At 45.5% G+C, this 15553-nt stretch overlaps 1 protein-coding gene across 1 annotated transcript in view; it reads right to left on the minus strand.

The window, feature by feature from the left end:
* Positions 1 to 2787: 2787 nt before the first annotated feature.
* Positions 2788 to 15553, minus strand: part of panx2 (pannexin 2) — a 71936-nt gene continuing 59170 nt past the window's right edge. The window contains exons 2-3 of the mRNA XM_078554293.1: positions 5749 to 7188; positions 2788 to 3167 (exon numbers count right to left, since the gene is read on the minus strand). Of these exons, the coding sequence (XP_078410419.1) occupies positions 2788 to 3167; positions 5749 to 7188 (1820 nt within the window). The remainder of the gene's footprint in view (positions 3168 to 5748; positions 7189 to 15553) is intronic.

Here is a 15553-nt window from a genome sequence, read left to right on the forward strand (position 1 = left end):
ATTTTAGAAGTATTTAGATGAACACTTGAAACGCCAAAGCATACAAGGCTATGGGCCAACTGCTGAAAAATGGGATTAGAGTAGATAGGGGCTTGATGATCGGTGCGGACACGATGGGCTGAAGGGCCTCTTTCCTGTTAAACACTTTGACTCTATGTATTTCAAGACCCTCAGGATATCAGGCATAGGCACACAAGGTTGATCGATTTGTCCCAATTTACATCTGAAAAAACAGCAAAGCAGGATCCAATCTCCTCTCCCATTTTCTATTTAAAATCTACAGAAACATCCTCCCAACACATAGGATAGAATTTTCGGGGGGTGGGGCCCACCTGCCAACGCGTAAAATGACACGCGGTGACGTTGGGCAGGCGTCCCAACATCACCGCACGTCATTTAGATTTTCAGTTCGGCGGGCGCACAGCCGCGTCATCTGCGCACCCACCGAACTGTCAAAGGCCTATTAAAGCCACAGGCGGGATGAGGTTTCATGAAGTGTTTAAAAATTCAATAAAACTTTTTAAAGGAATTCATTGACATGTCCCAGCTCATGTGACACTGTCACATGAGGAGACATGTTTTAAATGTTTTTAATTTCTTTATTTGGATGTTTAAAACTTAAACTAATCTCCGTGAGGCACCTCTGAGCCTCAGGGAGATTCCTGTGCTCTTTCGCGCGCATGAGTGAAAGAGGGTAGGCCCCGACACAGGGAATCCCCCCACCGTCCGCACAGGGAGTGCTCAGTGCTTCCAGGCGTGCGTCACGCTGGGCGGGCCTTAATTGGCCCTCCCACGGAAAATGGCAGCGTGGCCCTGATCGGGGGCGCCTATCAGGTTTGTGCCCGGCCCCACCCACACACAACCCCTCCAACGGGGGGGATATTTCTGCCCATAGTTCTTTTTTATTGTAACCTTTTTTAATGGTAGAGGGAACATAGTAATCGCACTATATGGAGGGCATCTTGGTGGTACAGGTCCACTCATCATTACGGAAACAGCAAAGTAAAACAATCATTACCTTGTCCTTCTTAGTGGGTAAATGTATATGTGGGTTGGCACTGATCCACGAATGCCCTGAGTGGCATTCCTAGACTATGTTGAGTAAATCATGCAGTATGACTCGCACTATTATTGGAACCAATGTCCCTGGGCTATGGAATGGAAAAAACAAATCAGCTTTCCTGGTTGATTGCTAATCCAGTGATACCTACTGAAACTGGGCATGTTGGGTAACCCGGAGACAGCAAGGTCAAACTCTCACCTTCCTAATTCTAGAGTGCCCACCTAAAACAGCATTAGCCTCTTTCAATACGCTAATCGGGGACCCGATGCTTGTTTTCGGACCCCATGCCAAATTCAGTAAAAGCCGAGTAAAGCATGTGCCAGTTTTGTTCTGGCTCTACAGTGGCATAATTGGTGGCCCTTAAAGTAACTGCTGGGGGCCACTTGAGAACTGTTAAGCTTTCATTTCTCTACTTACCTTAGTATGGAACCAGGAGGAATAGGAAGGGCTCCACAGCAATACTGTGTGCCTCTTGCCATTATTATGCAGAATAGACACCCAGCCCAATTTCCAGTGAGCCTCAAGTTTTTATCTTCAAGCACATATTGCAGGCGGGCTGCCCATTCACACTGATTCTTGGCATTCTACCATTTTCCAAGCCTATGTTTCAAAGCTATGCATTTCCATTTAGAATGTTTTGAAACACCAGGTGGAGTGTTATGATTAGGATGCCTGAGTGCACTAGTGTGAACATGCATTATGTGTTATAAAGAGTGCATTCAGTTAAAGTTATGTACATAAAATTTATTTATCAATAGTTACTGAAAAAAAAATCATTAATAACATAAATAACAAATTACTATATTGAATGAGCCCCGTCAAAACCAAGAGCACCTCAGCATAGCTAGGGTGTGTAATGTCATCAGCTCAGTGATATCGAGGCAATGATCATGTACGTTATACTAATGGTGACAATTAGAACTGTAATATTTACAATAAATATATATTGACAAAAATTATTGCTATCCTTAACTTACACAATAGGCGTATTTATGTTCAATAAGAAATGGAATACAGCAATCTAGTGTTACTCTACTAATTAAGATAAAGTTTTCAGGAAATAAAATCCAAAGTGTAAAAATCTTTAAAAGTCGAAGTAAAAAGTAAACAGGTCACAGCTGCTTTGGAGTTTTGTGATTCTTATTACTGTTTATTGCATTTTTGTGCTATGAAGTAGTTTTCCTGCTAATGTAATGATTTAAAAGATGTGTAAAAATAAACTGTGTAAACAATTATTGGTTCTTTATTGGTATAATCTTTAACAAAGAACCAGTGAAGAGTGCTTCCTTCTATTCTCTGCGTCAGAATCTATTCAATAGCACTGGTATACTTGTGCTTTCTGACAGCAAGACTTGCTAATTATAGTCCTTTAACTGTCTGATGTAAACTCCAGTTGGTTATTCCATCACTTCTTTGTTGCTTCGCGTTGCTGGCAGTTTTAGGATAGATTTTTAAACCCAAGTTACAATTAGTAAAGCTAAGCACCATAACATTTGTTGAGTCTTGAGAGTTTGTTGATTTAAAGACAATTTTTCTGGGTTAGGAAACATGCCCATTGGTTATTTTGCATCTAAAGAAACGCATGTGGACACATTCAGAACACTATTTGTTTTATATTGTTGTTACCTAAACAGATGGAGAGATTAATAATTGTGCCAATGTCATCCTCCAATGATGCAATATCAGCCATATGAAAGAACTAATTCTACTGCATATCTAATTTGCTAATATTCTATCGTGCTAACCATTACTATAGGGTCTTCAAATGTAGCGAGTAATATCTTCTCTGGTGAACGTGTGGGTAGATCTGCTGCATCAGCAGAGGAAGCGACTTTTGTATTTAGCAAGCTGGAGGGAAATGCTTCATCCTCGCGGTCTTCATAGAGTGCTGGGATGTTCTGGATGTTGATTAGGGGATGAGTAGGATTGCGGTTGAACTGGGACTTTGTTTCACAGACATCCTTTTCTAAATTAGATGGAACTGCTACAGGAGGAAAGTTGTTCATAAAGTTGGTAGCATGAGCTCTACTGATGGGTAGTGTTAGGCAGCCCTCTGATGAATATTTAATATTGCTTGTAGCACCTCCTTCAGACAGATTACTATCTATGAGAAATAACTTGTTAGACTTCAGATAGTCATGAAAAGCAAACATAAAACTTTTTCAACATTTGTGATTGTTTTAAACTGTTACCATCTACATTTAGATAACCAAAAACTGTAAACCATTGCTCCAAAATCCATTGTATATGTCCTTTTTGATCCTTACTTCAAATTGTGGGGAAGTAACAAACAATTCTGCTGATTACATAACCTGGATTTTGTGGTTAGTGGTGAAGCGACGATGCTTAAAGTTAACCTCAAAGAAAGCTGCCCAGCTCTAGAGCAGCGATTTTCCCTATACTTACATGACTTGCAAACTGGCGACACATTAAGGAACCTATGGCCTCTAGGAATATTGTAGTCATCAAGCAGGCTAAGTAGCCTATCAGATTGAAGAATTCTCATAGACAGTCAACCAGGAATTAAAATGAGTGGATTATAATTCATTTTGTTATTGTTTTACAGAAGCAAACTAAGGTTAGGGCATCCACATTGGATTAAGGTAGAAGCTGAAAGATCATAAACAATCTCATAACTAGATTTAGCTACAACACCTCGTGACCATAATTCAGGAAACAGCCATTGTGCCTTCATTGTGTAGCATTCCAGTGCCCACACTGTTTGAAGGAGAAGATACACATTGTGGTTCCTGGGAGCACTAATCCTTTTCATCAGAAAGTGACCTCTGCATGGGCACTTTTGCTTATTTACATTAAGTTTCTCACATTGGGACAAGGTTTTTGAGCTCAGCTAGGGGCAGGAATGCAGGTGGATGGGGCCTGAAAATACTGGCGACAACTAGCTTGATGGTTTCCCGATGCCGTTCCAGGCACAGCCCATTTTTTTGTGGAGGCAGGTTCAGGGTGGGCAGGGTTATCCACCTCCATATGGCTGGTGATCGATTAGGCTTGTTAAGAGCCTTACTAAGTCCAAATGAAGGAGGTGGACTGGAATTTCCCAGTTGGCCTCCAGCTTCCTGCACCACGGGGAGCCAGTTTAGATGCCAAGAGGCGGGCACCTGGTAGCAGACCAGGGTGCAGTGCTTCAGGCTAGAGGCCCTCCTTGCCTGCCTGGGTGTAAGAACAGCCATATGCTGTTGGTAAAGATGCTTGTCCTCTCCACCCTCCCACAAAGGAGAGGCCTGGCTGCAAGAACAATTTTTTAATTAAAGTTTTAAAAAAGTTGATGAGAAGATGCCTCCATGTTGAAGTGCCCTCACTGTTACCTACCTGCCATCACAGCCTGCCGCTCCTCTCAGGCTGGAAGGTCTCTGAGTGGCCTACCAGCTTTGAGAGCCTGCCTGCCACCTATCTCCGTCCCAATTGAGGGTCGCCTCTGTGAAAATCCCAATGACTGGGGTGGGTTCGGAACCCAGAAACAATCCCAACTTCTGTTTCCTTGGCCCAGAGGGAAAATCCAGCCCCAGGTCTCTGGATATGGGAGTCAGTTTATTGGGTACACGTCTTGAAATAAATGGGTGGTGGGATATGTCTACACTTCAGTGACCCCTAGCTTAAGGGGTGTTTTGTTGCATGTGGAGAGGGCATGAGGAGTTGTTGGGGGTTAAAGCTTCTTAATTTTCTGATTGTTCAGTGAGATTTATATCGGTTGTGTCTGAAATGTTTTATCTTTAAACATATATAGTGGGGTGGGTGAGGAACCATCTCAGTGGCTTCTTATTTTTGCTGGCATTTGATTGGGCAGTTTTTTTGGGTGGAATGTGATTGCGTGAAAATGGAGAGTGTTGAGAAGTTTTGCACAATATGGTCGGCAATTATCGAAAGCAGAAAATAATCCAGATGGAATGAAGCAAACCAAGAGAAGCAAAACACTTAATGGAGAAAAAGAAAATGTACATATAAATCAATGATTATGAATTAGATAATGCCCACAACAAAGTTTCTGATCATGACAGATATAAAAAGAACTTTAATATGAAGAATTGTCTGGCAAAAATGACATGTTCATGAGAAAATACACATTTCTGCATTGAAGATCAGGTTTGTCTGTTTGGTTGGTAATAACTAAAATTTATCCACAATCAGATAGTGTAATGTCGGCACTTCCCTTGCATTTCAGATACATTAAATTTTATATTGCTTAAACATGGACTCCAAAATACCCCTTAATTGTGGAATGCTATTGGGTTTAGTGTGTAGCAATAAAAGTGGTTTTTTTCAAAGAACTACAATATTACTTTCTGGGTGAATTTGACAGTGTTATTGATGCAGGTTTGGAATCTGTATCATCATTTTTTAACTCTGCAATTGCCAGTACAGAGACTGTTCATGTAATTGGGCCAGTCTGATGCCTTATTGTTCATTACAGCTCCAGCCTCTGTAAATGTCACGCACCACAACTTCATGGGCATTTTGCTACTGCTTTCTCATTGCAAACTTCTTAATTTACAACCCTGCTAGAAAGGGATCTGGAACTTGTCCAACAAAATATGGTGTGAAAATATACTATACTGAAAATGTGCAGAATATGAGGAGAAACTCCAACTCCATGTAAAGTAAGTGACATTACTCTCCAATTATCAATTCCTTTAAGGTTATGAATATGCAATAAGCTCACACTTCACCTTTGATGGGAGATGGCACATGCGCCAGCATATTCTCTTCCGAGTTCAGGAAGTCTCCCCCTTGACTCTGAGATGTGCAACTTTCCTGATTTTCAGGCTTGGTCTTTTTGGTGCCCACAATGTACGGATGAACATCCAACGACAGGTGCCGACTGTGCTTTTTCTCGCTATTAATAACAGTTATGTTCCCTTCGTTTTTGTTGGAAGATGAATCTTGGAGATATTTCGAAGTCGAGTCAAGGAGAGGGGCTGCAAGACTATCCGCGGCTATCTTTCGACGGGCGGGCTTAGGTTTCTCTCCTTTATTGTTTTCAAACTTGAAGGCGGTGGAAGGTTCTTTAAAAGGCTGGTGCAGTGGGTTGGTGGTGGGAATCCATTTCATTTTCTTCCTGGGCCTCTTTATAACAAGTTGTTCGCTGGCCTCTATGTCAGCTGGGTCTACACTAGGGTCAATCGTCTGGATGCCCGCATCCCGCATGGTTGGAGTAACATCATGGTTGGACTGGGCCAGGGCTGCCAGTAACTGCCGGACCACGTTGTCGTACATGAGGTCGCTCTCGTTCGTGATGAAGTCCAAGCGATTCAGTGATTTGATATGGTCGCGGTTTTCATTACAAAACAAAGCTAAAATGTTGATGTCGCAGAACTGCGACTTCTGCCACTGCTTTTTAGTCTTGATGCCAACTTTGTGCAGTTTATCAAATATAAAGTTGGATTTCCTCACTATAAAAAGGTGGATTAGATTGATCAAAATGATGAGGTTGATGACGCACAGCAGAACAATGTCCACTATGGCGATGATGCGCTGCATCTGCACCGAAGGCAGTTTGCAGTTGACGTGAACATGCAGCATCTCACTGCTGGACATGTCCGGAGGCTCCCCCAGAGGGCACGTGAACTCATTCTGCTTCTGATTCGCGTAGTAGGTACACAGATATGTGATTGGGATGATGCTCAGAAAGACCACTGACAACTGCCTGGACAGGTAAAGCCTGGCCAGGAAATTACTTTGCCCTCGCCGCTCCAGGTATTTCTCAAACAGGTTTTGCTCCGGGCTCTTCTCCTTTTCTGCGTTTTCAATGATTTCCCTTTTCTCCTTCTCTGTAATGCCCGCCCCTTTCGACTGGATCTGCTTCTCGATTTTAGGAGCCCGCCCCTCGGCGGCTCGGTGATAGCAGTTATCTATCTCCTGGAGGAGGAAGTTCAGCTCGGAGGTCAGCCTGGTGGAGGCCAGGAACTCCCAGCCGAGGGCAGGGATGTACATGATGCCGGCGAAGGCGAGCAGGGCGTAGGGAAGGAACTTGTGCTCAAAAAGGGACGGCCGCTGACTTGGTTCAACACCAGGGACAGCATCTTTCAGCTCAGTCCAACAGTATCCTCTGGCGTATAAAGCTTGGTCACGGGTGAAATTGTTTGGCGTGTAACAGTATATCGATTCTTCTGTACAAGAGAGAGAAAAGTCACGCTTGTTTTTGTTTTAAACCTGTCAAAGGTGCTCTGTAAAATAAACATTTTAAACAACTCCATCAATTATATTACTTCACTTCACTTTCCAAATGTTGACATCTGGCCTTTAAGCCAATTCTTAAATTATTCTACTCAATTCAGCCCTGTTGAAGGTCTGCAAGTTCTACTCATTTAGAGTGTGGCTTTACTTGTCTTAAGGAACTCTGTGTGCTTAATCTTTTGAAGATAAAAAGCTTTTCTCTATACCGACCTACCTATAATACATGTTAAATTATTTCCTGAGGCACCAGCGAATTCTAGTTAGCGAAATCTTTTATAAATAAAAACCAAAAATGCTGGAAGAACTCAGCAGGTCTGGCAGCATCTGTGGAGAGAGAAACAACAGTTAATGTTTCAAGTCCGTATGACTTCTTCAGAGCTGTGAAGAAGAGTCATATGGACTTGAAACGTTAACTCTATTTCTCTCTCCACAGTTGCTGCCAGACCTGCTGAGTTTTTCCAGCCTTTTCTGTTTTTATTTCAGATTTCCAGCATCCGCAGTATTTTGCTTTTATCTTAGCAAAATCTTTTGTTTGTTCTGAATGTGATCTAGTTTCCACAGTGCAGGTTAGTTTCCAAGATCTACCCACTCTGCTGACTTTTAGGCTGCGTTTTTAGGCCCCACAGGGGTGGCATGTAAGTGGGCAGATGGCGGGGTAAATGGGTGCCACTGGCTGGCATGCTGGTTTGCTGGCTCCATCTTGGTCTGGGCCATTTTCCTGGAGGCAGATTTGGGGGGGTGGGTGGGTGGCGGTGAGCTCAGAGTTACCCACCCACAAGCGGTTGATTGACCGTGTTAAAGGTCTACTGTCAGAGGCCAAGTGGAGTTTTTCAGCTCAGGCGTCGGGGAACAGTTCAGCTGCCTGGAGGTGAGCTGCCGGTGCCCAACTGGGGGAACCCACGCTCCAGGCAAGCTGAGATACCTTCCCTGCCTGCCTGGCTGGAGCTGCAGCCACAAACCACTGTGGGGGGAATTCCCCCACCCAACCCCACAACAATGGTGGTCCAACTCTTGAGCCATTTTTAAATTTAAAGTTAAAGAAGTTGGAGAGAGGGCACCCTCCATCTTGGGGCACCCTCTCACTTCAAAGGCAAGCAAAATTTGGCCTTTAGTCTTCATTCCACTTATTCAGGGAGCTAGAACTGGGGAAGTAATATGGAGGTCAACTTTCTAAATTTAACCTGCCTTCTGAAGAATAGCCAATGTTAAAAAGATATTTATGAATAACTCCTCTAAACTTGGGGAAATGTGATGGCTACTGAACACTATCACAGAATCACAGAATCACAGTGCAGAAGAGGCCCTTCAGCCCATCGAGTCTGCACCGACACGTGAGAAACACCTGACCTACCTACCTAATCCCATTTACCAGCACTTGGCCCATAGCCTTGAATGTTATGACATGCCAAGTGCTCATCAAGGTACTTTTTAAAGGATGTGAGGCAACCCGCCTCCACCACCCTCCCAGGCAGTGCATTCCAGACTGTCACCACACCCTGGGTGAAAAAAGTTTTTCCTCACATCCCCCCCTAAACCTCCTGCTCTTCACCTTGAACTTATGTCCTCTTATGACTGACCCTTCAACTAAGGGGAACAGCTGCTCCCTATCCACCCTGTCCATGCCCCTCATAACCTTGTACACCTCGATCAGGTCGCCCCTCAGTATTTTCTGCTCCAATGAAAACAACCCAAGAATACTAGAACACTGTAAATTTAAATGCTTAACATTGGTTTTAGTATTCCCCTGCACACACTATTTTCGTATTCGCTCATGCGATGTGAGCATCACTGGCTAGGCCAGCATTTATTGCCCGTTCCTAATTGCCCTTGAGAAGGAGGAGGTGAACTGCCTTCTTGAGCCGCTGCAGATCATGTGTCGTAGGGACACCCACAATGCTGTTAGGAAGGGAGTTCCAGGATTTTGACTCAGTGACAGTGAAGGAATAGCAATGTAGTTGCTAAGTCAGGATGGTGTGTGGCTGAGAGGGGAACTTGCAGGTGGTGGTGTCCCAATGTATCTGCTGCCCTTGTCCTTCTGGGGGTGGTAGAGGTCGCGGGTTTGGAAGGTGCTGTCGAAGGAGCCTTGGTGAGTTGCTGCAGTGCATCTTGTAGATGGTACACACTGCTGCCACTGTGCGTCGGTGATGGAGGGAGTGAATATTGAAGGTGGTGAATAAGGTGTCCTGGATGGCGTCAAGCTTCTTGAGTGTTGTTGGAGCTGCATTACCCAGGCAAGTGAAGAGCATTCCATCACACTCCTGACTTGTGCTTTGTAGACAGTGGACAGGCTTTACGGAGTCGGGAGGTGAGTTACTCTCCACAGAATTCACAGCCTCTGACCTGCTAATAGTATTTATATGGTTGGTCCAGTTCAGTTTCTGGTCAATGGTAACCCCCAGGATGTTGATAGTGGGGGATTCTGCAATGGTAATGCCTTTGAATGTCAAGAGGAAATGGTTGAATTCTCTCTTGTTGGAGATGGTCACTGCCTGACACTTGTGTGGTGCAAATGTTACTTGCCGCTTGTCAGCTCAAGTGTGGATATTGTCCAGGTCTTGCTGCAAATGGACATGGACTGCTTCAGTATCTGAGGAGTCCCGAATGGTGCTGAACATTGCGCAATCATCCATGAACATCACCACTTCTGACCTAATGATGGAGGGAAGGTCATTGGTGAAACAGCTGAAGATGGTCAGGCCTAGGACACTACCCTGAGGAATTCCTGCAGCAATGTCCAGGGACTGAGATGATTGACCTACAATTACCACAGCCATCTTCTTTTGTTCTAGGTATGACTCCAATCAGCAGAGAGTTTTCCCCCTGATTCCCATTGACTCCAGTTTTGTTCGGGCTCCTTGATGCCACACTTAGTCAAAAGCTGCCTTGATGTCAAAGGCATTCACTCTCACCACACCTCTTGAGTTCAGCTCTTTTGTCCATGTTTGGACCAAGACTATAATGAGGTCAGGAGCGGAGTGGCCCCAGCAGAATCCAAACTGAGCATCAGTGAGTAGATTATTGCTCATCATTTTGCTGATGACTGACAATAGACTGATGGGGCAGTAATTGGCTGAGTTGGATTTGTCCTGTTTTTTGTGGACTGGACAGGCCTGGACAATTTTCCACATTGCCAGGTAGATGCCAGTGTTGTAGCTATACTGGAACAGCTTGGCTAGGGGCCCAGCTAGTTCTGGAGTGCAAAAGACTTCAGTACTATTGCCGGAATGTTGTCAGGGCCCTTGGCCTTTGCGGTATTCAGTGACTTCAGCCATTTATTGATATCACATGGAGTGAATCGAATTAGCTGAAGACTGGCATCTGGGGTGCAGGGGACCTCAGGAGGAGGCCGAGATAGATCATCCACTCGACACTTCTGGCTGAAGATTGTTGCAAATGCTTCAGCCTTAACTTTTGCACTGATGTGTTGGGCTCCCCCATCATTGTGGATGGTGATATTTATGGAGCCTCCTCCTCCAGTGAGTTGTTTAATTGTCCACCGCCATTCTTGACTGGATGTGGCAGGACTGCAGAGCTTAGATCTGATCCACTGGTTGTGGTTATGAAATACTCTTGATATTAAAGAGTAATGGAGGTTAACATCTCTCCAATTGATCTTCACCCTCAAATGCAGGCACAGTTTCTTCAAAGTATAAATTCACATAATACCATACTAAACTGATAGCAGGCAGAACTGCTGAGGTACAAAGTGACCCATAGTTGTAGTCACACAGTAAATTTTCCAGAATTATGATCCTTTATGACTAGGCTGAATTTAAATTAAGTTAGTGGCAACCTGGAAAACCTGCACTAGATTGTCAGCAAGAGTCCAGACTTGGTAGACGTAGAGTAACATCTACTCTAGGGGCTACAAGAGTTCTAGAAAAAAAACACGTTGTGAAAAATAATCACCTACCTATGTGCCTAAGCTCCAAGCCAATCAAAAACTTTAAGAAGTTGTGAGAGCAAATCTGTATGTGTGGATCACAGAATTTGGCATTATTATGTTTTTTAATAAACCAAATCACTTTAAATTAGCCTGATTTTCATATTTCTGAATTCATTTGCAGAGGTTGTTGTTAAACATAAAAATAATCTTGAATATATTAATTAGACACTCAACATACATATTTAAAATTAACTAGAGCTCTGTGATATTTCATACTTATATATACAGATGAACATTAATTCAGTATTCAGATTTAGCATAACTTGGTTGAATGACGGGATACTTTGTCCTGGAATTGTGGTGTCTTTAACCTGGCGATTCTTTTTTAAACTGGGCCATTTGGGATTGGATAATCTTCATGCTTCAATTTTTGCCTCTGCTACAAGAGCCAATGTTTGTAAAGTGCACCTTCAATTCAAAAATTTATTTTTAATTAAATACAGATAAACCATCAATATTATTTGGCTCCAACATCATTTTGTGACTGGTGTGGCAATCAAGATCAGTGGTTATACGCCCTCCAACAGGATGATGCAAGTGCTATGCAGCACCACAAATGAAAGGAAAAGTGAGAGCACATGGTTTGTGTATTACTAAATAAAATTCACATTGTGGGCCATGTTGCTCATACAATTTAACACTTGAGTGAATTTTATAAAATCGAACCCAATGTGCTGGAAATTAAAGCTATTTCACAGAATTGGCTAATGACCTTTGACTTTTAGGCCAGAGTTTTTACATCGGCGAGCGGGGGCGGGCCCGGCATGCCGACGCGTAAAATGACGCGTGGTGATGTCGGGCGTGCGTCCTGGCGTCGCCGCACATCATTTAGATCTTACGTTCAGTGGGCGCGCAGCCACCTCCGGCTGCCCACCCGCCAAACTGGCAAAGGCCTGTTAAGGCCATTAAAAACCCAATTAAAGTACTTATCAACACCGCCCGTCCAACCTTAAGGTTGGCGGGCAGGCGAAGAGCCGCAGCGGCTTTCGCGTTTCCCATGGGCGGGATGAGGTTTCCTGAAGGTTTTATTAAATAAATAAATATTTTTTGCACAATTCATTAACATGTCCCAGCTCATGTGACACTGTCATATGAGGGGACATAGCTAAATAATTTTTAACTCTATTATTTCTGAACTGGTATTATGTACTTAACCTCCCTGAGATTTCCGCGCTCTTCCGCGCGCATGTCTCCTTCCCCCGCCCACACAGGTAGAAGCGCTACCGGCCGTGCGTCACGCTGGGTGGGCCTTAATTGGCCCGTGCACGTGAAATGGTGGCGTGCAGCCAATCGCGGACGGCAGTCGGCTCTGTGCCCGCCCGCGCCCACTCCTGACCGGCCCACCTGACATACAGAAAATTCTCCCCTTAGTTTTAGACAGCTGTTAGAGTAGCACAGTCAGATGACACATATATGATGACATGGCCTACCAAAGGACACAAATGTGACTGACGTGCAGCAAAAAGAGCCATCGGGGAAGAATTGTCTGGCACAAATTAAGTCAGTTTTTCTTCTCTCTTTAATAATGTCTTGGTTTAAGCTAATTCATTCCAAGTCTATTTGCTCCTTGCTTTATCAGGCAATAAATACCAACATTGTGTAAATAAAATAATAATATAACTACATATAAGGAAGAAATGTATTTGCTGAGTAAATATATTTGTGGTAATGTGTTCATTTACATGCAAGAGAAACAACTTAGCACAATGAAGCAAAGTTGCAGAATTCCATTGTAATGCTCCACTCAATGTTAGGATGAACATTCATCCAGTCATCCTCCACCTAGTGGGTTACTGATCTCAGCTGTGCCATTATGAGAGACCAAGCATTTTGCTTTGAGGAGTGCCAAAAAAAAGAGTCAGATTAAGGGCGGAATCGTCCCAGATTTGCAGTAAGTGCAGTAGTGGGTGGGTAAAACAACGTTTTACCTACCGGCCTCGATGGTGGGTTTTCACGCTGTATCATCCCAAACCCGCCACATTATTTATGCACTCCTGGGAAACATGCCATTTCCATGGCGGGCAGGCTCTCGTTCGCCTGTTGCATCATGCTGGGCACCATGTTTAAAGTCCAGCTGCAAGCACACGTCTCAGTGCTTCCAGACCACCACTGCTGCATGGAAGACATAGCCCCGGAACTGAAGAAGACTGCAGCCCCCAGGTTCAGCGACACGTCCCTCAAGCTCATTTTGGATGCCATGGATGCCCCTGGAATGTTCTCTACCCATGTTCTGACCACAGGAGGGGCAGCAACAGCACTGACGTGGCTTGGGAGGCGGTGGCAGTGGTGGTCAGTGCCAACGCCCTTCAAAGGAGGACAGCCACCCAGTGCTGCGAGAGGATGAATGATCTCCTCCATTCCACCAGGGTAAGTCACTCTTCTCATCACTCGGAACTCACACACTCACAAACCCATCACACATCCACAAGGCCCTCACTCACTGTCGGTTCAAGGGACATCACCATTCACTCTCTCACACACACCGTCATTGTCCTCATCCTATCCATGGGACCATTCACCACCCACACAGGCCAGGCATACTTATCATCTGGCCTGGCTGGCGTCCTGCTTACACTTTCTCCATCTCTATTCATGCAGGACAAGCTGGCACACAACAAGAGAGAGAGGTCGCAGATTGGTGGCGGAATACCTGAAATCAGGGTCCTCACGGACTTTGAAAACAGAGCCATCCAGTTGGCCGTGAGGACCTGGACCAGTCCTGTACTCACGGTGAGGTCGGCGCTGCTCTACCAAGTGAGGATCCAGCAGTGCAACATCCATCAGACAACCATGCTGTGAGTGATGTGTCCTCTTTCACAGGCCACTGCCATGCACTAATTATCCCTCCTTGCTTTCGCAGGCACATCTGCCAAACAGCCAACAGAGTCCATGACCCAGGGCCTCCAATCAAGCCCTGAAGAAACCTACAAAGAGGCATCTGGAGGTACCCTCCCTGAAGTCCCATCACAGCACTCAGCCACACCCTCCGCCAGCGCAGAGACACACACCTCGGTGGGAGTTAGCTTTAGAGTAGCCCCGGGATCACAATCTGGTGAGCACATTGCACTGTCCGATCCGTAGCAGGTGGAGGCAGGGACCTCCCAGGCTTCTAGCACTTGAAGGACTGCTGGAGGCCAGAACTTTGCTGAGTCCGAGTCACATGGTGAGCTTCTGGACTCGGTTATGTCACAGTTGCTGGAGCTGCAAAGGCAAGCTAGGGAACAACAGGAAGGGATGTCCGCTGCACTCCTCAGAGTGCAAGGCATGATGGAGGAGTCCGTCCACCTTCGCTCTGAGGTGATAGCGCCGGCATGCCAACGTACCAAGGTCAACACTGGTAGGATGGCGACCGCCATGGAGCCATTGGTTCAGGACTTTGCTTCTGCACTGCTGCGCAGGCTCAACTCCATCGCTGATGCCAGAATTGGCCTCCAAATGTGTGTTCACAAGAGGGTTGCTGGGCAGCTCGATCTCAGTCCAGCTACCCCGCTCCTCAGGGAGTCAGCCTGGGGTCCCCGGGTACCCAAAGGGAGGAGGATCAGCAGGTGCACACTCCGGGCCCATCCATCCAGGTGACTCTAAGAGTGTCCAGCCCATCCGACTCCCCTCTTCCTGTGACCTCAGCAGCTCCAGCTCCACAGGCCGAGGAGGGTGCCACTGCCACACAGCAGGACCCCGAAAGCAAGCCGGAGCCCTCCAGGTCTCGGCCCTCCAGAAGACGCCCCCCAAAGTCACCACAGGCAAGACGTAGCAGTCAGCAGGCTGCCTCCACCTCCACTGTGGATGTCCAGGGAGCACCAAAACGTAGCGGCAGGGTTAGGAAAGTTAAGAAGAATTAGTTGCACGTACTGGGCATGGGTGTTCACTACATGTACATAATGTTCACTATTGTAAATAAATTCCCAAGAATGTCTCCCTGCCTATGGCTCCTTGTTCTGATGAGCAGTGTTCTTGTCACTCAGATGTGAAATCTTTCTGCACAAGATAAAGGCAGGTGTCTCAGTCCAGGGTCACCTCCCTGTGCTCTGTGCAGCCTTCAGACCAAAGTGATGGTTCAGCCTCACACTCCCTGGAAACATTACTGATGCCTGCACCTCGGCGGTGCTGGTCATTGCTGCCGGAATGTAGTGGGCAGGCATCACAGAGTTCTCTTACACTTTTTGTGTGCTCTCAACGCCTTTAAGGAGGGGCTGGCTCCCATCTCATCAGCATCTGTGATCCCCTGATGCTGTACACTGGCTCCTGAAGGGCTCAGGTGCTGAAGACAGACAAAGCATCAGATGCTTCTAAAGTTTCCTGGCTGCATCGCCATGATATGACCCTGATTACAGAGCGTAAGCGAGCTGCCCTCG

Source organism: Cetorhinus maximus, chromosome 12 (assembly GCF_964194155.1).
Source record: "Cetorhinus maximus chromosome 12, sCetMax3.hap1.1, whole genome shotgun sequence".
Lineage (NCBI taxonomy): Eukaryota > Metazoa > Chordata > Chondrichthyes > Lamniformes > Cetorhinidae > Cetorhinus > Cetorhinus maximus.